The 24,673-nt window shown below is 37.7% G+C and overlaps 2 protein-coding genes across 4 annotated transcripts in view; both read right to left on the bottom strand.

Moving 5' to 3' along the window:
* The window catches only part of si:dkey-174m14.3 (uncharacterized protein LOC563117 homolog), a 175,769-nt gene that overhangs the window by 111,246 nt on the left and 39,850 nt on the right, over window positions 1-24,673 (bottom strand). The window lies entirely within an intron of this gene.
* The window catches only part of mybl2a (v-myb avian myeloblastosis viral oncogene homolog-like 2a), a 41,932-nt gene continuing 19,728 nt past the window's right edge, over window positions 2,470-24,673 (bottom strand). The window contains exons 4-7 of the mRNA XM_057353128.1: window positions 15,115-15,207; window positions 12,865-13,085; window positions 12,558-12,705; window positions 2,470-4,363 (exon numbers count right to left, since the gene is read on the bottom strand). Of these exons, the coding sequence (XP_057209111.1) occupies window positions 2,585-4,363; window positions 12,558-12,705; window positions 12,865-13,085; window positions 15,115-15,207 (2,241 nt within the window). The 3' untranslated portion in view covers window positions 2,470-2,584. The remainder of the gene's footprint in view (window positions 4,364-12,557; window positions 12,706-12,864; window positions 13,086-15,114; window positions 15,208-24,673) is intronic.

Genomic DNA, 24,673 nt, shown 5'->3' with positions numbered 1-24,673 from the left:
ATGAGAACATGCCCACAAAATACACACTATGAAAAATGATGGGATGCTTCTTCCATAAAAAAAGATTAAGCACAAGAGAGTCTTGTTCTATCTTGTTCCTCAATCGTTTGCTGATGTTTGGCACTTGTTTATTTGTATGAAAAGAGGTTTAAATTGTTACAGTACATTTTAGCATTTTTTTTTTGCTAATGTTGATTGTTCTTTAATGTAATAAAGGTGCTGCAAGTGTTAATGATGTACATGTTTCTTTCAAAGGTATAATGTCAGAAATATAGGTAATGACTGCTTTGTAATGTTAATAGAGAACCTAAAAATGTTAATTTAGCATTAGTTAATGTTGAAATAGTGCACACTTTACAATAAGGTTCACAGTTCCCAGCCATAACTGCTTTACTACAGGGAAGTCATGTAAGTGAAGAGCTATTAAACATTAGTAACTTATTATGTAATGTCGAAAAGGTTACACTTTACAATAAGGTGCACATATCAGTCTTAAGAAGTACTTTATTACATGTAAGAAATATAAGTAAAGTGCTTACTGATATTACTAACACATGAATTGATGTTCAAATGGTTTCCAATAAGGTAGGAAAAGATCACAATATATTCATTAGTTAATAAGGATTATAAGGTCTATGCAAGAATCATTTGTACATTTCTTTAAATACAGTGAGTTGGAGGTAACCTTTAGGTATTACTTATTTACTTTTATACTCTAACATACAGTATATTTGATATAAACTTTCAATATGATTTTCTTTCTATCGTGCTTCTCACAATTTCGCATTGTTGCAAAGCAGCTTCACACAAATGAATAAAAAAAAACAAATAAAGCAGATAAAATAAATATAAAGTACATAGAGTTAAGTTTGTTGGCATCATGTGTCTCAGGATGCGACTCAGGCTGTGTGAGGCTGGGTCCGTTGACCTCTGGTGTCCCCAACAGTGCATGGAATAACATCCAGAACATCGGGTTGGGTTGGAGCTAGTCTGTGACAAAGAGCTGTTATTAGCGTAGATGCAATTCACACACAATGTAAAGGATGTACAGTAAAATAAATCTGTGTGCTTGGTTCCAATTGAGCTAACTATTAATTAATATAATTAATAGTTTTGATAAGCGGCATTAAATTGTGAACAAACTTTAAGTAGTGCAGTAGACAGATGTTGTTAATCATTAGGTGCTGTTAATGAAGCCATTAACTAACGTTAACAAATTTAGCTACTGAGGTTATGTGCATTAGTGTATTGTTAGTTGATGTTTACTAATGCATTTACTAAGTTAACTAATGAAGCTATTCAGGGTAATAAATGCATTAGTAGATGTACAAGTTAACATGAACAAACATTAAGTAATGATGTATTCTGGTGTTGTTCATTGTTAGTTGATGTTTACTAATGCATTTACTAATGTTAACTAATGAAGCTATTCAGGGTAATAAATGCATTAGTAGATGTACAAGTTAACAAGAACAAACATTAAGTAATGATGTATTCCGGTGTTGTTCATTGTTAGTTGATGTTTACTAATGCATTTACTCATGTTAACTAATAGCACCTTATTGTAAAGTGTTACCAGCTGCTTTGGAACAATGCACATTGTGAAAAGCGCTATATAAATAAAATTGAATTGAAATGCTTTGGTCAGTGAAGATTTTGTACAGATGGACTTTACTTTGCCGCATGCTTGCTTTAACTCTGTTACAAAAGTGAAATAATGCCAAAAGAATGCATTTGCTTCGTTGACAAGCATTTCAGTAAATACAGCTCTAAAACATGTGCGTTCTTAGGGTGTGTTCATATTTGTAGTTCGGTTCTCTTTGTTATTTTGGTCCAGACCAAAAAATAAAAAATAAATGTAGTCCTGATTCACTTAGCGTTCCCACTGGCATTTTAACAGTGATCCTAAAGATACCGAACCTAGGAGTGTAAAGTCGCAGCATGATTGGACAGCTTTTATGATATATATTTAGTTACAGAACTTATCAGACATCCAAATCAATACTGTGTGCTGGGTTACGTGCTTCATGTATGTGTGCACATAAGATGGTATTTTATCAAGCAGATAACTCACAAAGAAGCGTTTAAAGCAGTCAAAACAGCGCCAGGAATTTCTCCGTTACACGCACGTTACAGCTCTAATAAACACTACATTTATTTTACCAAATCACTTGATCACATTTGAAAGCGGACCGAGGCCAATCTATTCAATGGTCTGTCCGCTTGTTTGTTGTGCAAAAGGGTTCAGATGGCAGCGTTCACATTTTAATAAACCACACTAACCGAGCAATCGCACCAGTTTTTTTTAATAGAATCTAACATGCCATATGTAAACACACCCTTAAAGTATTGATACCAATTAAACGAGAAATAGTACCATTTTTAACAGCAGGGTATCGCTCCACTTTTCTAACATTGATGTATCGTGCAATTTAATGTAGAACACTCAAACAATTCACCAAATCATGATTTCCCTTTAGTTGCGTTTATTAAACTGAAAGACTTATGTCATTCTCAATTTTGAAAGAAAAAAACAACAACAAAACAATTTCACATGCACACACAAACTGACTTGCACAAGAGTTTACTCCACAGTGCACTTTTTCAGATACTCTCTGTAAAGTAGAAGTCGTTCTGTCGTGTGTTGCGTCAGTCTGCTTCTTTGAGCCCGTACAACACAGTACGCTAAAGGAAACAGTCTTTTCAATCCTCCTGAAGATGCTGGGACAGCCAACAGTTTGCGACAAATGCTTTGTAGCTGGGGGAAACGGGTGGCTTCCCTCCAAAACACCTGGATGCAAGCATCTCCCTTCAACAAGGGCTCAGATAGGTAGAGATCTAGCTCAGACTCTTTCTTTGGCTTTTTATTTGGCAGCACATCATTATCATCTGCTTTAACACAGCTCGTCTCTGCTAAGGTAAATGTTTCAGTTTTACTCAATGCAGATTCTACAACTGAACAGGCACGAATTTTGGAAGGAGTAAACAGTGTGGTGCTGCTGAATTTTTCCTTTCCGAAGCTGAAGGGTTGGAGCTTGATTCGTGGGTCCAGCATGGTGGCTACTATCAAATCGTTTTGAAAAATCAAAGGTTGGAAGTAAGCGCGAAGACCAGAACGGAGGGCTGAGCAAAAATAGCTCAACTTTGTGCTCTTGGTCTCAAGAGTTTTATCAAGTCCAATGATAGATGGAATGATGAGGGACAAAGTGATATCATCTTCCTGAAGTACCTGGACAGCCTCTTCAAAAGGCTCTAGTAAGCCAACAAAGTCCACTACTTGCTCACGAGTAACTTGTACCACTGGTGGACAAATGGAGCAGTCTTTTGCCCCTGTGCGAGCCCGATTCAGCAGGCTCATCACCAATGGCCAAACTGACTCCTGCATCATTTCACGGACAATGATAATCGTTGAATTCCAGGTGATGCTGCTTGAGCTGTAAGCATTAGTTAGTGAGAGACTGCACTTTTTCAGAACCTCATTCCAGTAGTCGCTGCGCCGAAAAAATGACACCACACTTTGTAGCTCAAAGAGTATGCGCTCAACAGCGCTGGATTTCTTTAGTGCCTCTTTAATTACACAATGCAGCAGGGTCGTGATACAGTCCAGACGTTTGCTAGAGGAAATTTCAACCAGAGAGAGATCATCTATCGCAACTTGATCATCAAGAAAATCCAATACTTCATCTTCATTCAAATCACTCTGTTCAGAACACATACTCTTATAGTCACAGAAAACATCATGTGTAGCAATGGTGTTCTTGGCTTCATGGATAATACTGTAACCAATGTTATGGGAGAACACCCCATAGCTTAAGAGAACTGACTCAAGTTCACCTCCAATATTGGCCATAAGCTTTTTACACTGCAAATGGCGAAAGGCTACAGTAGGCCTATGAATGTTCCAATCATCATCAAGAAAATGCACCTGAACAACAAGAAGTGGCTCTGCATATTCACTGGCCCATACATCTGCAGTGAGGTGAACAACATTCTGCCCCCCACTCAAAGATACACAGTTCTTAAGATGCTGAATTATCTGTGGCTTTAGAGCTTTCTCCACTTCGTTATACAGCTGCAAACCTACAGTGCGCTGTGAGAGTTGCGGGTATTGAGGTCCGATTAAAGTCATTAATTTACGAAAGCCAGAACCTTCAGAAATATTTAGGGGTAGCATATCCTCAGCAATCATACGCAACATAGCATCTACAAATGCTTCATGTTGTGCTTGCAGAGTAGAATGACTATTGGAGCTGGACGGTGAAATGGAATGTGGGTAGAAGGAAGGACCGTTGGCTCTCGTGTCTTTTCCTGAAGCCTTCCTCATTTGGTTTATCATGGGCAATTGTTGTTCTTTGCTCTTTGACTGTAAATTAAAAACAAACTTTAAAATAACAAGGATTGATGAATTGGATTAAATGATCACACATTTAATCTACAGTAGGTAATCAACCAGAATGCTCTCTACCGCCGTGTTGAGTGCCGCCGTTGGGGAAGGGCGGCAGTTAAAAAACATATTTACATGTGAAACTAGTTCGCAAAATTTCAGCCAGTACTTTTTTGGACCGATACATAATTGGGTCAATACCAGAGTATCGATAAGCTTCATGACAAACGATACTGTTATCGATACTTGCGTTGTTTTATCTCTGTGTATTCGGGTGTTAAATGGCAAATTAGAGGAAGTTTGCTCGACGTATGTGTGATATCTAGGGCCATATGATTTCGGCGATGTATTTGTAATCTGCTTGTTTTGCGTGTTTATGAGTGAAAGAGTGGCATGGTTGCGCTTGTGGAGCTTTCAGCTTTTTTTTTGTAAACTGCAGTTCTAAAGCTCAGCTGTAATAAAGAAACTTAAAATGTTTAACATCTTTTCACATCATGTGTTTTTGCATCAAATTATAGAGTGTAGTATGATACCGGTGTCGATATTGATAAAATCTTAACGATACCCATCCCTAGACATAAAGATACACTTCTTTAACTGCATGTCCGCTATAAACCAGTGCTTCGGAAGTCATAATTTAGTTCACACTTCTCTAATAACCTGATGTGTGAACATACAGGTGCTGGTCATATAATTAGAATATCATCAAAAAGTTGATTTATTTCACTAATTCCATTCAGAAAGTGAAACTTGTATATTATATTCATTCATTACACACAGACTGATATATTTCAAATGTTTATTTCTTTTAATTTGGCACTGCTGCTGACCAACTTTATGGAGATGCAGATTTCATTTTCCAACAGGACTTGGCACCTGCACACAGTGCCAAAGCTACCAGTACCTGGTTTAAAGACCATGGTATCCCTGTTCTTAATTGGCCAGCAAACTCGCCTGACCTTAACCCCATAGAAAATCTATGGGGTATTGTGAAGAGGAAGATGCGATATGCCAGACCCAACAATGCAGAAGAGCTGAAGGCCACTATCAGAGCAACCTGGGCTCTCATAACACCTGAGCAGTGCCACAGACTGATCGACTCCATGCCACGCCGCATTGCTGCAGTAATTCAGGCAAAAGGAGCCCCAACTAAGTATTGAGTGCTGTACATGCTCATACTTTTCATGTTCATACTTTTCAGTTGGCCAAGATTTCTAAAAATCCTTTCTTTGTATTGGTCTTAAGTAATATTCTAATTTTCTGAGATACTGAATTTGGGATTTTCATTAGTTGTCAGTTATAATCATCAAATTAAAAGAAATAAACATTTGAAATATATCAGTCTGTGTGTAATGAATGAATATAATATACAAGTTTCACTTTTTGAATGGAATTAGTGAAATAAATCAACTTTTTGATGATATTCTAATTATATGACCAGCACCTGTATATAATAAACAAGATTAATAAATGCTGACTGTATTGTTCAATGTTGGTTTCATGTTAATGCAGGGATCTCAAGATCCTCCAGAAATACAGGCAAAACACACATTTGTTCCTTTTTAGTAGTTTTCTTATTATGAATCAATAAATTTAATTTTAATATACATAATGGTAGGGCTGTATGATTATGTCAAAAACTGTAGTCCCCTTGATATTGTAATGTTGATTGGATTTTACATTTAAGTATGTTTGAAACTTCCTACATGCTATAAATGCACCACTTGTGGCCCCCACTGTCAAAACAAGCATTATAAACGTGTAAACCAATGAACAAGTGTCATTGTTGGTCATTGGAGAAAAAAACATTTACTAATGCTAACAAACATATGATTTTAAATAGTACGGGGGCCCCGAAAACAACTCAAGCCCAGGGGCCCCCATCCTCCTAAGTCCACCTCCTGTGAGCTGTGGCGGGTTTCACTAGCGCGCGCATACACACAGAGACTCTAACGGTGTTTTTAAACACATCATTTGTTTATTCATGTCACAGACACATAAAATAATCACATAAGTAGGCCGAAGTTCCTATGATCAAAAGCGACCACATACATCGTTCTCGTCTATTTGGGTTGGTTCGGCTGAAAGTGACAGCGCGTCGTTTCTTTGGTCTGCGCCCTAAATAGCGTGCTTACTGACATCAGCTATTAGCAACACTATAAAATCTTGTTTCTGTGTGTAAATGNTAAAACCATACAAGATTATGTCAGAAAGCCCGTTTTGTCTAGCATTTTCTTAAGCAAGACTTCAAAGTGTAAAATAAAATCTTAAATGAATGCAAAGAGTTGTGAAAATGGGAGTGCGGTGACGGTCAGATCTGCGTACTGAGACAGCTCTTAAAGGGGCCACGTTCTTAAACGTGCTGCTGTGACTCCTGTCACTAATGTTAATCAAAGAACAAAATAAAAGAAGAAATCAATGTGATTTTGTAGCTTTAATGAGAATTCTTCTGCATTTAATTTATAATTTAGCATTAAAGACTGTAAAGTGTTTGAGAACTTCCTTCAATTTCTGTATATTTCATGATAGCTCTCAATTATATTGTTGAATGGCTATAATTAATGTTAAAATAATCAATTTAATAGAGACATCAGTTACAGTACTAATATCAAAATGTTTTCTTTCATTCATAAAATGACGCTGTTAAAGAAATATGTTGTTTCTACATCAATTTGAAGATTAAATGTGAAATTATTCAAATGTAAAAGTATATTTTAAAATATTATTGTTATGTGTGATTAATCGTGATTAATCACAGAAAATGTGTGATTAATCCGATTAATTTTTTTAATCGATTGACAGCACTACTTAAGACCAATACAAAGAAAGGATTTTTAGAAATCTTGGCCAACTGAAAAGTATGAACATGAAAAGTATGAGCATGTACAGCACTCAATACTTAGTTGGGGCTCCTTTTGCCTGAATTACTGCAGCAATGCGGCGTGGCATGGAGTCGATCAGTCTGTGGCACTGCTCAGGTGTTATGAGAGCCCAGGTTGCTCTGATAGTGGCCTTCAGCTCTTCTGCATTGTTGGGTCTGGCATATCGCATCTTCCTCTTCACAATACCCCATAGATTTTCTATGGGGTTAAGGTCAGGCGAGTTTGCTGGCCAATTAAGAACAGGGATACCATGGTCCTTAAACCAGGTACTGGTAGCTTTGGCACTGTGTGCAGGTGCCAAGTCCTGTTGGAAAATGAAATCTGCATCTCCATAAAGTTGGTCAGCAGCAGTGCCAAATTAAAAGAAATAAACATTTGAAATATATCAGTCTGTGTGTAATGAATGAATATAATATACAAGTTTCACTTTCTGAATGGAATTAGTGAAATAAATCAACTTTTTGATGATATTCTAATTATATGACCAGCACCTGTATGTTCACACATCAGGTTATTAGAGAAGTGTGAACTAAATTATGACTTCCGAAGCACTGGTTTATAGCGGACATGCAGTTAAAGAAGTGTATCTTTATGTCTAGGGATGGGTATCGTTAAGATTTTATCAATATCGACACCGGTATCATACTACACTCTATAATTTGATGCAAAAACACATGATGTGAAAAGATGTTAAACATTTTAAGTTTCTTTATTACAGCTGAGCTTTAGAACTGCAGTTTACAAAAAAAAAGCTGAAAGCTCCACAAGCGCAACCATGCCACTCTTTCACTCATAAACACGCAAAACAAGCAGATTACAAATACATCGCCGAAATCATATGGCCCTAGATATCACACATACGTCGAGCAAACTTCCTCTAATTTGCCATTTAACACCCGAATACACAGAGATAAAACAACGCAAGTATCGATAACAGTATCGTTTGTCATGAAGCTTATCGATACTCTGGTATTGACCCAATTATGTATCGGTCCAAAAAAGTACTGGCTGAAATTTTGCGAACTAGTTTCACATGTAAATATGTTTTTTAACTGCCGCCCTTCCCCAACGGCGGCACTCAACACGGCGGTAGAGAGCATTCTGGTTGATTACCTACTGTAGATTAAATGTGTGATCATTTAATCCAATTCATCAATCCTTGTTATTTTAAAGTTTGTTTTTAATTTACAGTCAAAGAGCAAAGAACAACAATTGCCCATGATAAACCAAATGAGGAAGGCTTCAGGAAAAGACACGAGAGCCAACGGTCCTTCCTTCTACCCACATTCCATTTCACCGTCCAGCTCCAATAGTCATTCTACTCTGCAAGCACAACATGAAGCATTTGTAGATGCTATGTTGCGTATGATTGCTGAGGATATGCTACCCCTAAATATTTCTGAAGGTTCTGGCTTTCGTAAATTAATGACTTTAATCGGACCTCAATACCCGCAACTCTCACAGCGCACTGTAGGTTTGCAGCTGTATAACGAAGTGGAGAAAGCTCTAAAGTCCATTCAAGCACGAAAGAGAACTTAACACGGATGCGCTGTCTGACAGAGATTCACCGACGCAGCCTTCAGCCCGTGACTGTTTACACCAGACTGGACCTCGCGTTGCGTTTTGCCGCGTCCCACAGTTTAGAAGCTGTCTATCTTCATTGAACGCGTCAAAGCAACTGTTTAAAATCGTGCTTAAGTGGTTTAAAAGCCTGTACACGAATAAGAGCGTGATTACATAATGTAACGCTAGACAAAGAATGTCAAAACAAACGGATGCTGCGTTAATTGCATTAAATATTTTTCAGGCATTAATTTGAAAAAATTAATCGCATGCGTTAACGCGTTAACGTTGACAGCCCTAGTCTTAAGTAATATTCTAATTTTCTGAGATACTGAATTTGGGATTTTCATTAGTTGTCAGTTATAATCATCAAATTAAAAGAAATAAACATTTGAAATATATCAGTCTGTGTGTAATGAATGAATATAATATACAAGTTTCACTTTTTGAATGGAATTAGTGAAATAAATCAACTTTTTGATGACATTCTAATTATATGACCAGCACCTGTAATTACTATGATACCCTATTTGTCTCAATAAACAGGTTTACCTTAAAAGCAAATTATTAAATCCTAATACCAAACTACGATATACAACGTGGATGTAACATTTATCTTGCGCTAACAAACAATTTTGCTCAAGACTTTTTGACTTACATATCCAAAAATATTTTTACACATCTTAAATTGTTCTTCTTTGGTAAACAGTTTTATCATTTTAACATATGCGCTGTAGTCGGTACGAAGTTGTCAGGCTTTACACTTGTTTTATATAACGTTTTGAAACGTTGTTCTAATATTTATGGCTTTCTGCTTATTCACGGCTTTGAGTCATCCACACATGTTGGTTTCATACATGTCTCACTAAAGCTAACCGGCGAGATGTTGTTCCGTCCTCAATACCAGGAGCGTCTCAAAAGCGAAGCGGCTGAATTCGTGAGACCACGTGATTTGCTAGTCCGACGTTGTTTTTCGGAATTTTTCGTGTTTTAGGGGTTATACCATGGGAAAGTAAAAAAAATGGTTAGGTTTGTGCAATTTTTTGTAGTGCTTATAATGAACACGGACCGTAGAACGTAAACTGAACAAGGCAAAAATGTAACAAATGATTATTATTAATGAGCTAGAGCAGAGGCCCGTGTGAAGACGTGAATGAAAAAACATATTTGCCAAATATGCAGTTTATAGACCGTTTCATCATTATTAAATAAAAGTGTGACGAAATATTATTGAACTGCGTTTAAATGACAAGCATTGAAATGTTTTAATTCTCTCCATGTCAGTAGGCTCCAGGCTTTTAAAAACCGATTCCACTTCTCAATTGATGGGGGATGGGGACTGTGAGACGTGTGTATGTCTCGCTTTTTGAAAGAGCGGAGTTTAGAATTAATGTCTTACCTGCAGGGTGACAAATAAACGTAAGACGCCGTAACACTGATAAGAAACTAAACTCCAAATATAAATGAAACATCTTTGCCAAAATATGCTTTTTATAATCGTAATGCTCCTGATTTATGTAACATATTCAATTATTTAATATTACATTTTACATATTAAAACACTGTAATGACCTCTCGTTTAAATGACAAACAATTAAATGTTTTCATGACAATATCTTCATATATTCTTTATCAATACAGAACTTTATAAAGTAATTAAGGTAAAAATGTAAAACTGTAAAAACCTGTTTACATTTCAATCCATTTTCAAATATGCAACTTCTCAATAGACACCTCTTGAGTTTTCGCTGAAGTGTTATAGGGTGATTTCTTCCTGCAGTAGGAGGTGGGGGTTGATGGAGGTTGTGTGAGCAGTAACAAAGAGCTGAATATTAAAAGGCATTTAAAGTGCAGGGTTCAAATAACTGGAAAGTATACCCTGGCAACATTCATTTCTAAAATCGCTGGAAAACCACACTTAAACAACATATTTCCGATCATTAATTAAACCTGATATCAATTATAGCATACATATAGTTTCCTAAGCTTAAACTGCGCTAGAAATCCCCTTTTAAATGCTGCTTCATGTGAATTGCAAGAGCGCAGTTTCACATTGAGCCTTGCAAGTCAATCAAGAACCAAATTATTTCGGCACGTAGCAGTTTTAAAATGTATTCTAAATAAGATGGTTAACTTGTCAGAAGTTGAACTACAAAACAAATAAACCATTTCTGATATTTTGGCTGACGATGCGAAAAATATTCACAAAGAAACCGCAAGTCGCAAGTTTCTTGCCTCGCACCGCACTGACCTCATTTTGCTTGGTCGATTTAATATTATGATCAGTTTTAACTTTCTAATGGTAAAAAGGTAGTTTCTGAAACGAATGATAAGAAGCATGAGGCGTCAAACAAATAAATAAATAAACACTGTTTCTTCGATGTTTATGTAACCCCGCGGTTCCAGTGGCCATCCAAAAATTCTCACCACGTCCTCTTTAATGCATATATTTCACAACATGCTTTCATTTGGTAAACTGGATCAACAGTTTCATTTTTAATGTTTTGATGTTTTGACAGACCACGCTTTCAGGACAATACAAGTCGTGAACGGGGCTTGTCTCTGAACACACACTTGCTGCGGCTGCCACATTTAAAAGAACTTTAAAAAGCCTGACATTATGAAAAGCCTACAGCAGAGACATTTCTTGATTTATGACAACATATACCCAATGTATGTGAATGTAGCCTACCAATATGTATGCGTGAATGTTTATAATTTAGCTGGGTTTCTCCGATGTTAACCCAGGATTGTGTTTGCAGTGGTATTTATTCCATATGGGGGATATATGCTGATAATCCAACGATATCATAGAGCACATTCGGTTTTAAAGGAAAAAAAGCTAAATCATGTTAGAGATGGGTTTTGCCATATTTTTATGAATGACGCCCATCGCAATACACACGAGCAGAGTTTTGCACAGGCACTCTGATCTCACTTGCTGTATTTCTCAATTTGCACAAAACACAGAGCGAATACAAACATTAAAGCTCTGCATGCAACCCAGCATTAAATGAAAACACTCCTTATATATTGAAAATGATTCAAACCGAATAAAGCATTGATTGAATGCATAGAGCAAATTTAAAATGTAAACTCTTGTTAAATGAAATTATGTATTTATGACTAGTATTAAATATAATTATTAGTGCCTGTGGATTTAAGTTCTGGTAACGTTTGTCTTTACGCCTAAACGTCTTAACTCTTGCCTGTCTGCTGAGTGAGGCAATGAGTTTGACGCATCAAGAAGATGATCTGTGAATAGACTGCCACTCAGCGGTAAACAAGAGTCAACACACATTAAAGCAGTACCGCCGAGGAGACAGCGACGGCTCATTCTGGTTGAGTACCTACTGTAGCTACCCATGAATCATCCAAATAATGACAGCGTATCCAAAAGGTCAAACAGATCAGTGCCCAATTTGCAGATGAAAATGTGTAAACAATGCATGCTTTAAGCGAATGTATCAGACTTCTAAAGAAAAAAATAAGTAACTCTTTACAATGAGGTGCTATTTGTTAACAATTAGTTAATGCATTAGCTAACATGAACTAACAGTGAACAATACTTCTACGGCATCTATTAATTTTAATTCATGTTAATTTCAGCATTTACTAATACATTATCAAAATCAAATGTTGTCACTGTTAACATTAGTTAATGCACCATAATAACTGACATGAACTAACAATAACAAGGATTTAACACTGAAAAGACAAAAACATACCTTGTTTTGACTTGTGGAAGTACTTGTTTGTTTTAGTTGTGGGTAGAGTCCAAGATTACTCAAGCCAACCTCTTCTATCTTAAAGATGCCCTTGTCCATTTTACGCTTCAAGGTTGCATACCAATGGTTCTTAATGGAATTATCAGTCCTACCAGACATGATCAAATGTTAATCAATTACTGTGCCCTAATTTAACAACATGCAAACTCACCAGTTTGAAATTGAACTGGCAGAACAATGTCTTTAAATAACAACACATGACATTAACCCAAAACACAAATGAACAAGCCTAAGATAATAATTATACCTTCCAGGGAGAAACTTTGCAATTTGAGCCCAACGAGGTCCCAAAATACAATGACATTTGATGATTATAAGATCTTCCTCTTTTGTCCAGGGGGTCTTAATCACAGAGGGGTCAAGATGATTATGCCAGCGCTCTCTGCATTGTTTACCCCTTCGACTTTTTAAGTGTTTTGCAATTGTGCTCCAATTCTTGTCACCATACAGAGACACCAATTTAATAAGCTACAAAAAGAATAGAAAATGATTTTAGGATGGCCCTGGAAAATGTCCAATTTATTGCTTCCAAAACACAGAAAATAGCAAACAGTGCACTTGACAAATTAGCTAGTTTTGCAAAGGAGAGCATATCATGCAATCTAACGCCCGTTTCATACTGCACGCATGAGCAGTGCGTAGGCGGAGCGAGAGCAGCGCGTAGGGAGAGCGTTAGCAGCGCGTGCCCATAGTCCTTTCACACCGGCAGCGTATGCACCGGGCTGCCTGGGTACCACAGTACAACAATGCAATTTTGCATTACGTTATTTAAATACATCAATGAGCAAAATATCTTCCAGAACTTCATTAAAGCCCTTTTTTAAGTAGATTTCATAACTATGATTTGTTATATCCGCCTGTTTCATGCTCTTTTAGATCTACGTAGTACAAGTTATAAATAAAAAGCCATTGTGCTTTGAAGGATACGAAGTCACTAAAGGGTTAACGCACCATAGGAGAGTGATGCGATCGCTTTTCTCTCACACATATGCAATATAAGCATATAACATGTCTATGTAGTTTTATCTGTTTATTTCAGAAGGTTATGATGACAGTGGGTTTCAGACAGTACACTGACAGTGTAATGTGATCGTTTTCCACTCCTTCATATGCAATATAAGTAGGGTTGGGAATCGAAAATCAATTCCAATTTGGAATCGGAATCGAAAGGCTAGGAATCGGATCGGAATCGAAAGGAATAGGAATCGGATACTTGAAATTAAAATTTGAATTCCTCTTATCAATTCCTGTGTGCATATTTTCAGAAAAGTACATGCGTTGCATGATCTGCTGATATCTCAATAAAAGCCCTTATGAAAATTATCGATATTTTTTACTATAGTAAGCGTAGTTTAGCTATAGAATTTGTATTAAAGCACAGGAATCACAAATTAACCATAGTTGCATTATAGTAACTGCAGTTTAACCATGATGTAGTTCAACTATACAAATTGTAATAAATCAGAAAAGGTGTGTTTCTATGTGTAAATATACACAAAACTCTGCTCATAAATATATATATTTTGCAAACAAGTCTATAAGCAGGCTAAATGACCATACAGGTTGATATCTAAATGTTTTACTTCAACTGTGGAATCGAAACTGGGAATCGATAAGAATCGAAATCGATAAGCAGAATCAGACTTGGAATCGGAATCGATAAAATTGAAACGATTCCCAACCCTAAATATAAGCATAACATTTAAGATATACTTGTATTATAAATCCTTTAAGTGTGCTGTTGTGGTTTTGGCCAAAGTAGTCCTGGTAAAAGTGTTTTTGAAACTCATGGCGACTGTTAAAAACACATTAGACACCACTTACATGCTTTAAAGGTAAACGTGTTACTTTTTCCTGTCAATCCATGTGGATTTTGTCCATAAAGAATGCACTGTCGCTTTACTTGAGCGTTAGCAGCACAGCAAAAAAAAGACTCGGCGCCGAAATGATCGCTGCACTGCTTCTTACACACCGCTACTGCTCCGCGAGCACGTGCTGCTTGCATCTGTTAACATGTGCGCCAAAAAAAATATGCGCTGCTTACACACTGCTTATGCGTGCTGTGAGAAACGGGTGTAACACGGTGTCTACACCTGACACGACCGGCATGCCGTGACACGAGAAACGGCTTGTTCTTAATGGGTTTGTAGGGTCACGTCCCGCCGCATCCAGTGTGGACAAAATGTACAATTATAAATGGTTCTATTAGGTTCTTTCATGTGGCTCAGTGGTTAGAGCATCGCACTAACAATGCCAAGGTCATGGGTTCGATCCCAGGGGATTGCACATAGTCAGAAACAGATGTATAATACAATGCAATGTAAGTCGCTTTGGATAAAAGCGTCTGCCAAATGCATAAATGTAATGTATTGTCTTTTGTCGTGTCGCGCCGCGTCCGGTGTAGACACAGTGTAAGCAACTGAGTGGTTCTCAGTTTCTTGAAAAGCAGCTATAAGTGTACACAATAAATGAGAAAGAAAAACACAATAGTGCTGACCTTTTCATCTTCTTCTCTGGTCCAACTTCCCTTATTGAGCTCAGGGTCTACTACAACTGTGAACCGGTATTTACAGTTCTGTGCAGTTCGCCCCTGTAAATTAAAAAAAAATTAGTAAGCCTTTCCCAAACACCTTATTTGTGCAATCTACAAAACAATTCCACAAATAATGTTCAGTTTTAAGATTCATGACAATACTTTGGCTGCTACAACTACAGCAATTGATAACATTTTAAATTTACATTGTTTCATATTCACTCCACGATACGATACGTATCCCAATACGGGTCAATTTTTAAACTTCATTTCTTTTTAGCAGAATTTAGTAACAATATGATTTGTTTTTTTGTACATTGAAAAACTTTGATAACTGAATAGCAATTGTGTTTTTGATATGCAAAATGACCAACTGTGCGATAATCATGTGTTACTTGCCATTCATAACTACTTACCAGTTAATCAGACAAATCAATGCTGTATCGAATAGTTATGAGAATAAGTTTTGTGAAAATCAAGTCCTTATACAGAGACCCTTGTTTCTAAACCTACATTATATGTACAGGCGTGCTCAAATTTGTTGGTATCCTAACAGCTCAGGTAAATAATTCTTCATTCCTCCTGAAGAGTGATGAAATTGAAAGCTATTGTATCACGTATACTTGCATGCCTTTGGTATGTCATAGAATTAAGCAAAGAAGCTGTGGAAAGAGATTAATTATTGCTTATTCTACAAAGATACTCTAAAATGGCCTGGACACATTTGTTGGTACCCCTTAGAAAATATAATGCATACTTGGATTATAGTGATATTTCAAACTAAATTAGTTTCTTTAATTAGTATCACACATGTATCCAATCTTGCAATCAGTCATTCAGCCTATTGAAATGGAGAAAAGTAGTCACTGTGCTGTTTGGTATCATTGTGTGCGCACCACACTGAACATGGACCAGAGAAAGCAAAGGATAGAGTTGTCTGAGGAGCTAAGAAAGAAAATAATAGACAAGCATGGTAAAGGCTACAAGACCATCTCCAAGCAACTCGATGTTCCTGTGACAACAGATGCAAATATTATTAAGAAGTTTAAGGTCCATGGAATTGTAGCCAACCTCCCTGGGCACGGCCGCAAGAGTTAAATCGACTCATTTTTGTCCATGACATTTTCATGTTTTATTGTTTACAATATTATGTTGAATAAAAAATCAAAAGCAAAGTCTGATTTATATTAAATATGGAATAAACAATGGTGGATGCCAATTACTTTTGTCAGTTTCAAGTTATTTCAGAGAAAACTGTGCATTCTTTGTTTTTTTTTGTAGAGGGGTACCAACAAATTTGAGCACGTCTGTATCCATCAAATTAGGCTATATCATATGTATGCATGTGTTATAATAGACAATATGTATAAAAAATAAATATTAATATGTGCATAAACGTACAGTCAGAGTAAACAAATTCAATTCAAACAGAATTGTGTTGAATCGAAATAGATGCCATCGTATTTCTACAGATAAGATTATAAATGTGACATTCTATTATACACACATTTACTGTGGCTCTTTCTCGTCTCTCATTTCTTTGAAATGTGGTACTGTATTATGAGCAAGCGTCGCGTCATATGCTCCAGCTGCAGCAGTTTAATCATGATGATTTTGATTTTAATGATTGCGCGATAGTTTTATTTTTTATAAAGCATTCATTAAAATTTACATGGCTAGGTGAACACCCGGTTTCTGACCTGTCCCTCTCCCGTGCACATAAATCAAAAGATGACAAGAAGTCAGAAGACCAAATCTGTGTTTCATGTGGCGCATCCATATTTTGCCTGTATTACAGCTGGATGAACTGCGCTCAAAAACATGTTTCCTTTTCTCTGACAAGGGTTCCGCTTGTACAACTGACATAAACAAACAAAACAAATCGTATCCCGATCATTTCATAGCAAATATATAATTTGGAAGAAGCTGTAAAATTTAACAACAAATGTTTCTTTGCATTTAGTTTGGATTTACTGTCAGTATTAGGCCCGCAGTTCATAAGTAGGTTACTTTTAACTGTGTGTGGATGACCAAGTTCGTCAGCCACCACGAAGACCATTTTTGACCAAGGAAAAACCCTAAAATCACAGTAGGTACAAATGGTTGGCTTTACTGCAGTGTTGTTTTTGGTTCTGCCAATTTTAATTTATGTAATATAGACAGACTAACACACTTATTGCTTATCAAACAATAAAAAAAGTTCAATTATTTTCCAAATACCTTTATTTTACACAAATATAGCAGCAGACCATGTCTAAAATGAATAAAGAAAAACTGATTTTCCTCTCACCTACAGTCCCCTGTGCTACATTTTTTCTTTAAAAAATGTAAGATGCTTGTCGATTTTCTCTTCATTTACAAATTGCACAGTGTGACATAGTTGACTATTCGTTATTCGATTAGAAGACACTTATCATGTTAACATTAATGTTACTAAATACGTTTAATGCTAGTAAATCCAGACATTACTTCTGCGTTTGTGGTAGGAAACACCCCCCTTAAAAGGTGTCTTGAACGCAGTATTAAAATTACGTGATGACGTCACAAATATGTTAATTAGCGTGTGACGTCATCAAGCGCCACAGTTTCACAAAATCCTAAAACACTGCACTGATCGTTGCATTTTCCTCATTTATTCAATTCAATTCAATTTTATTTATATAGCGCTTTTCACAATGTGCATTGTTCCAAAGCAGTTTTACAGGAGAAAAGAAAAACTGAAAAACATAAAAAAGGTCAAACACAGCACAGTGCATGGTGTTTATAGAACAAGCAAGATTATTTTAGTAAATAATATCTAATAAATGCAGTCTCCCGGTTTTTTATTTAGCATTAAGTGAATGCTTGGCTGAAAAGATGTGTCTTTAATCTAGATTTAAATTGGGAGAGTGTGTCTGACCCTCGAATAGTATCGGGAAGGCTATTCCAGAGTTTAGGTGCTATGTATGAGAAAGCTTTGGTGGATTTAGTTATTCTAGGTGTTATCAAAAGTCCGGAGTTTTGAGATCTTAGAGAGCGTGATGGGTTGTAGTGTGGTAGAAGCTCTGTTATGTAGGTAGGGGCTAAACCGTTTAAGGCTTTATAAGTGATTAAAAGAACTTTAAAGTCAATACAATACTTAAAGGGTAACCAGTGAAGGGATGGTAACATTGGGGTTATGTGATCGTATTTTCTGGACCTGGTTAAAACAGGCAGCTGCATTCTGAACTAACTGTAGTTTGTTTATAGATTATAGATGCAGGACAACCACTAAGTAGTGCATTACAGTAGTCAAGTCTTGAGGTCTCAAATGCATGAATAAGCTTCCCTGCGTCAGCAACACAGAATATTTCGTAATTTGGCAACATTTCTAAGGTGGAAGAAGGCTGTTTTTGTAACACTTGAGATGTGATTTTTAAATGACAGGTTGCTGTCTAATATAACGCCTAGATCTTTTACTGTATTTGTTGGAGTAACAGTGCAGCCTTCAATTTGCAGGTTATAATCGGAAATATTCGGCTTTTTGGTCCGACAAGTAATATTTCTGTTTTATTAGAATTTAAAAGGAAATTACAAGTCATCCAATGTTTTATATCTTCGATGCACTCTGCCAATTTGGATAGCTGGAAGGAATCATCTGGTCTTGATGAGATATATAGCGGAGTATCATCTGCATAACAGCGGAAGCTAATTCCATGTTTTCTAATAATGTTTCCAAGGGGCAGCATGTACAGTGAGGGAAATAAGTATTTTATCCCCTGCTGATTTAGTAAGTTTGCCTGCTTACAAAGAAGTGAAGGGTCTATACTTTTTATGGTAGGTTTAGAGCAGGGGTGTCAAATCCAAATTTATTAAGGGTCATGCTGAGGGTTGGTAATAAATTCAGGGGCCAGACATACATTTTACAGCATTCTTTGTTTAATGAATAAATGTAAGTGTACTAGTAACTGCATAAAACTATTAATTAAAATAAAGTTTTAACTTTTTAACTACTCGCAGGAGTAGGTGCTTCCGAACATAGACATGATAGACATGAAGGTGTGGCATCGATTCAGGGAGTAGAGGTGCAAATTCAGCTGCCCCAACTGACTGGTATTGGGCTTTTAGATGAGTATTACATTGCAATTCAATGAGTTCCATTTGCAAGTGCTCAGGTGCTGTGTCAACTGCAAATGGATTTGCAAACAGGTCGAAGTTGAACTTCTGTTATTCAAAATCAGCAAATCTCCTGCTGAATTCCGCTTTCAGTGTGTTCAGTTTGTCGGCATACAGTTCAGTCGGGAATGTGATTGTGATCGTGTCACTGACTGACTGGAAAACGGGAAAATGAGACCGGTTCGCTTGGTGCATCTGGCCCTCCCACAGGCGCAGTTTCATTTGAAACACATTTACCAAGTCTCGCATTTCAGTGATTAGCTGCTTTCGACCCTGGATTTTTACATTCAGATCGTTGAGGTGCTCCGTTATATCACACAAAAATGCCAAGTCGCTCAGCCATTTTTCATTCTCGAGCTCTGGGATGGACTTATTTTTGCTCTCCATGAAACGCGCGATCTCAGTGCTCCAGTACCAAAAAATCGTTGCAACACTTTACCCCGACTTGACCAGCGCACTTCTGTGTGGTATGGCACATCCTCATGCACGCAATGTTCCTCCTCTAAAAGTGCCCTGAATTGCCGGTGATTCAAACCCCGTGAACGAATAAAGTTTACTGTTTTGTTTACAACTGTCATTATATGTCCCATATCCAGCACCTTTCCACATAATGCCTCCTGGTGAATGATGCAGTGGTAGGCTGTCAGGTTTTTACCTGTGTGCCCCACCTTTTCTCGAACCAAACCGACCAAACCACGGAACTCACCGCACATCGCAGGTGCACCGTCCATTGTAAGACCAACAAGTTTATTCCACTGCAATTCTGCGTCACTGACACACTGTTCCACTCTTGAGAAAATGTCCTGTCCAGGTGTTGTCCCCCCCCCGATATCGCTCTCATATCCAAAAGTTCCTCAGTGACGGAAAACTGTGCATCTATCCCTCGAATGTATATACAGTGGCTTGCAAAAGTATTCAACCCCATTCATTTTATTCACATTTTGTTATGCTGCTGCCTTATCTTAAACTACTTTAAATGATTATTTTTTTACATTAATCTACACTCCATGCACAATAATGACAAAACAAAAAACTGATTTTTGACAGCTTTGCAAATTTATTAAAAATAAAAAACAAAAATAAGTACATTGCATAAGTATTCACACCCTTAACTCAGAAAATGGTTAAAGCACCTTTACTTAGACTCAAATCTTTTTGGGTATGATGTGAAAAGCTTTACACATCTGCATTTGGCAATTTTCTGTCATTCTTCTCCTCAGATCCTCTCAAACTCTGTCAGGTTGGATGGAGATCATCAGTAGACAGACATTTTCAGGTTTCTACAGAGATGTTCAGTTGGGTTCAAGCACTAGCTGGGCCACTCAAGGACATAGACAGAGTTGTCCATAAGCCACTCTTGCATTGTTTCAGTTGTGTGCTTAGGATCGTTGTCATGTTGGAGAATGAACCTTCTGCCCTGTCCGAGGTTCTGAATGTTCTGGGCTAGGTTTTCATGATCATTATCTCCGTATTTTGTGTACAGTCCCTGAATCTGAAAAACACCCCCACATCATGATGCTGTTTCCACTACACTTTACTGTTAAGACGGTATTGTACAGGTGTTGAGCAGTGCTTGTTTTTCTCCAGACATGATGCATGAATCTGAGATTCATCAGACCAGAATATCTTGTTTCTGACAGTTTGAAAGATTCGTTGAAGTATGTTTTTGCATATTTCAAGTTTCCATGTGTCTTCACTGAGCAAAGGTTTGAGTCTGGCCACTAAGCCATAAAGCCCAGATTGGTGGAGTGTTGCAGTGATGTTTGTCCTTCTGTAAGTTTCTCCCATCTCCATATATGATCATGGAGCTCAACCAGAGTAATCATCAGCTTCTTGGTCACCGCTCTAACCAAGACCCTTCTCCATCGATGGCTCAGTTTGGACAGGAGGTCAGCACAATAAGAGATCTGGTGGTTCCAAACCTCTTTCATTGAGGATAAATGGAGGCTACATGCTTCTGTGAACCTTCAATACAGCAGATTTTTTTCAGAAGTCTTCCCCAGATCTGTGCCTTGATACAATCCTGTCTCAAAGCTCAACTGGCAGTCTTGGTTTTTACTTTGATATGCATTTTCAGCTGTTGTACCCTTTATAGAGAGGTATGTGCCGCTCCAAATCATACTTATTCAATTGAATTTGGCACATGTTAACTCCACTCGAAGTGTATAAACATTAACAAGCAAAACTAATGCTTCTGAGCAAAATTTCAAGTGTCCCAGAAAAGGGTGTGAATACTTATGCAATGTACTTATTTTTGTTTTTTATTTTTAATAAATTTGCAAAGCTGTCAAAAATCAGTTTTTTGTTTTGTCATTATTGTGCATGGAGTGTAGATTAATGTAAAAAAAAAAAAATTTAAAGTAGTTTAAGATAAGGCAGCAGCATAACAAAATGTGAATAAAATGAAGGGGGTTGAATACTTTTGCAAGCCACTGTAGAGAGCTGGGCAGTGTCCGTTTTGTCTGCACTCTCATCTACGGCCAGTGAATATGCAACAAAGTCCTTAGCTTTATCTTTTAACTGGGCCTGTATGTCAGAGGCCAGCTCATCCACTCGACTAGCCACAGTGTTTCGAGAAAGGCTGATGTTAGCAAAGGCTTGTTTTTTGTCCGGGCAAACAACACCACATACCGTATCCATACAGTTTTTAATAAATTCTCCCTCTGTAAACGGCTTGCATGCTCTTGCTATTTCCTCTGCAATTATGAAGCTTGCCTTCACAGCTCCCTCACTATGACTGTTCATGCGAGTGAACATGTTTTGTTGTTGCTGAAGTTTGTGTTTCAGTTCTTTGTCTTTTTGCTGCCGCATATCCATGTCCATGCTTCCATATTGGTCATGCTTCGTTTCGAAATGCCTCCTAAGATTATATTCTTTAAAAACTGCTAGTGACTCTTGACATATGAGGCACATTGGCTTGTCCTTGTACTCACAGAATAAATAATCTGTTTCCCATCTTTGTTGGAATTGTCGATATTCGCTGTCAACTTTTCTTTTTTTAGCCATTGTGCTATCCACCTTTTAGCTTTTTTTACGCTGTATACAGTTATTCTCTGATATAATTAGTGTTGAGTAGAGCGTGACTGCGTTTCAATGTTGTATTGTCACTGACGTATTTTTAAACAGCAAATGGGCCACATTAAAATAATAACCAGAATTTGTGGAGGGCCTGATTAAAAGTCGTGGCGGGCTGTTTCTGGCTCGCAGGCCTTGTAATTGACACATGTGTGATAGAGACAGAATATTTAAAAAATCAGGGGAAAAAATGTTATATAAAGGTTACAAATTGATTTGCATCTCAGTCAGTGAAATAAGTATTTGATCCCCTACCAACTAGCAAGAATTCTGGCTCCACAGATTGGTTATGTGCCTATATGGACCACAGATTAGTCCTGTCACTTTAAGAAAGTACTCCTAAATCAGCTTGTTATGTATATAAAAGAAGCCTGCCAACAGAATCTGTATATTCCATTCAACCTCTCCACCACCATGTTCCAGACCAAATAGGTTTCAAAGGATGTCAGGGACAAGATTGTAGACCTGCACAAACCTTGAATAGGCTACAGACAGAAGCTTGGTGAGAAGGAGACAACTGTTGGTGCGATTATTTGTAAATAGAAGAAATACAAAATAACTATCAAATGCCCTTGTTCTGGAGCTCCCTGCAAGATTTCCCCAATGGAGTAAAGATGATCATGAGAAAGGTTAAAGATCAGCCCAGAACTACACGGAAGAAGCTTGTTAATGATTTCAAGACAGTTGGGACCACAGTTAGCAAGCAAACCATTGGTAACACGCTATGCCACAATAGATTGAAATCCTGAAGCACCCGCAAGGTCCTCCTGCACAAGAAGGCCTGCCTGGCTTTTCTTAAGTTTGACAATGAACATCAAGATGATTCAGAAAAGGCTTTGGCGAAAGTGCTGGCACTGCTGTGAGACCAAAATTGACTCCTGTGTTTGGAGGGAGAGAAATGCTGACTATGAGCCCAAGAACATCATGTCTACAGAGAAGCACAGTGTTGGAAACATTCTGCTTTAGGGCTTTTTCTCTGCTACAGGTATACAGGATGACTTCACCGCATTGAGGGGCTGAGGGACGGGCCAGTGTACCGTCAAATCTTGGACGAGAACCTCCTCCCCTTAACTAGATCACTGAAGATGGGTCGTGAATGTGCCTTTAACATGACAAAGACCCAAAACATATTGCCAAGACAACCAAAGAGTGGCTTAAGGAGAAGCACATTAAATGTCCTAGCCAGTCTCCAGACCCTAGTCCTATAGAACATATGTGAAGGAGGCTAAAACTCCAATTTGCTGAGCGACAGCCAAGAAACCTTAAAGATTGACAGAGGAGTGGACTAAAATGTATTCTGACACATGTGCAAACCTGGTGACCAACTATCAGAAATGTCTGACCTCTGTGCTTGCCAACAAGGGTTTCTCCACCAAGTACAAAGTTATGTTTTTCTTCGGGATCAAATACTTATTTCACTGACTGAAATGCAAATCAATTTATAACCTTTATAGAACATTTTTTTCCCTGATTTTTTTTATATTCTGTCTCTATCAGTTAAAATAAACCCACCATAAAAATTATAGACCCTTCATTTCTTTGTAAGCAGGCAAACTTACAAAATCAGCAGGGGATCAAATACTTATTTCCCTCACTGTATATGGAGAACAGCAAGGGTCCTAAAACCGATCCTAAAACCGAGGTAAGCCATAATTTACTTGCGTTAGATTTGATGATTCCCCATTTAATTGGACAAATTGATGTCTGTCTGATAAGTAAGATCTGAACCATTGTAGTGCCTGTCCCTGAATACCGGTATAATTGTGTAAGCGATCTAGAAGTATGTTATGGTCTACAGCCGGGCTATTCAATTGGCGGCCCGCGGGCCGAACCTTGCCCTCGATGTAATTTGTTCCGGCCCTTCAAGTAGCATAGTGTGAAAAATAATCTCTAGAATAAATTTAGTTCAGTTGGGAACCCTACAGTAATGGAGTGACACGCGCCTGTTCCATTCAGCACGAGCTGCAGCAACACCAAGCAGGAGTCACGTGACGTTAGGTGAGTAGAGCAACTCGCAAGCCTTCTCGGTGAACAGGTCGATGACTGATGAGAACTTTTATTAGTTTCATTTCTGACATTTTGCTAGCAAGAGTAGGACCCCCATTTCAAAATTACAGAGGCAAGGGCGGAGAATAGCGCGTCTGTTATGAGATTAGTGGAAGTTAGGGAAAATACATATTGATATGGGAGCCGTAAGAGATCTGCTGACTGGTAGGCGTGGCCAGATGTGAAGTAATGAGTCACAGGTGAAATACCAGTGGTGTGGACATAGAACGAGACGGCAGTACAATGGCGGGGTGCAGCCTGGCATGCA

Source organism: Triplophysa rosa, linkage group LG15 (assembly GCF_024868665.1).
Source record: "Triplophysa rosa linkage group LG15, Trosa_1v2, whole genome shotgun sequence".
NCBI lineage: Eukaryota > Metazoa > Chordata > Actinopteri > Cypriniformes > Nemacheilidae > Triplophysa > Triplophysa rosa.
This window is presented reverse-complemented; position numbering and strand designations above follow the sequence as displayed.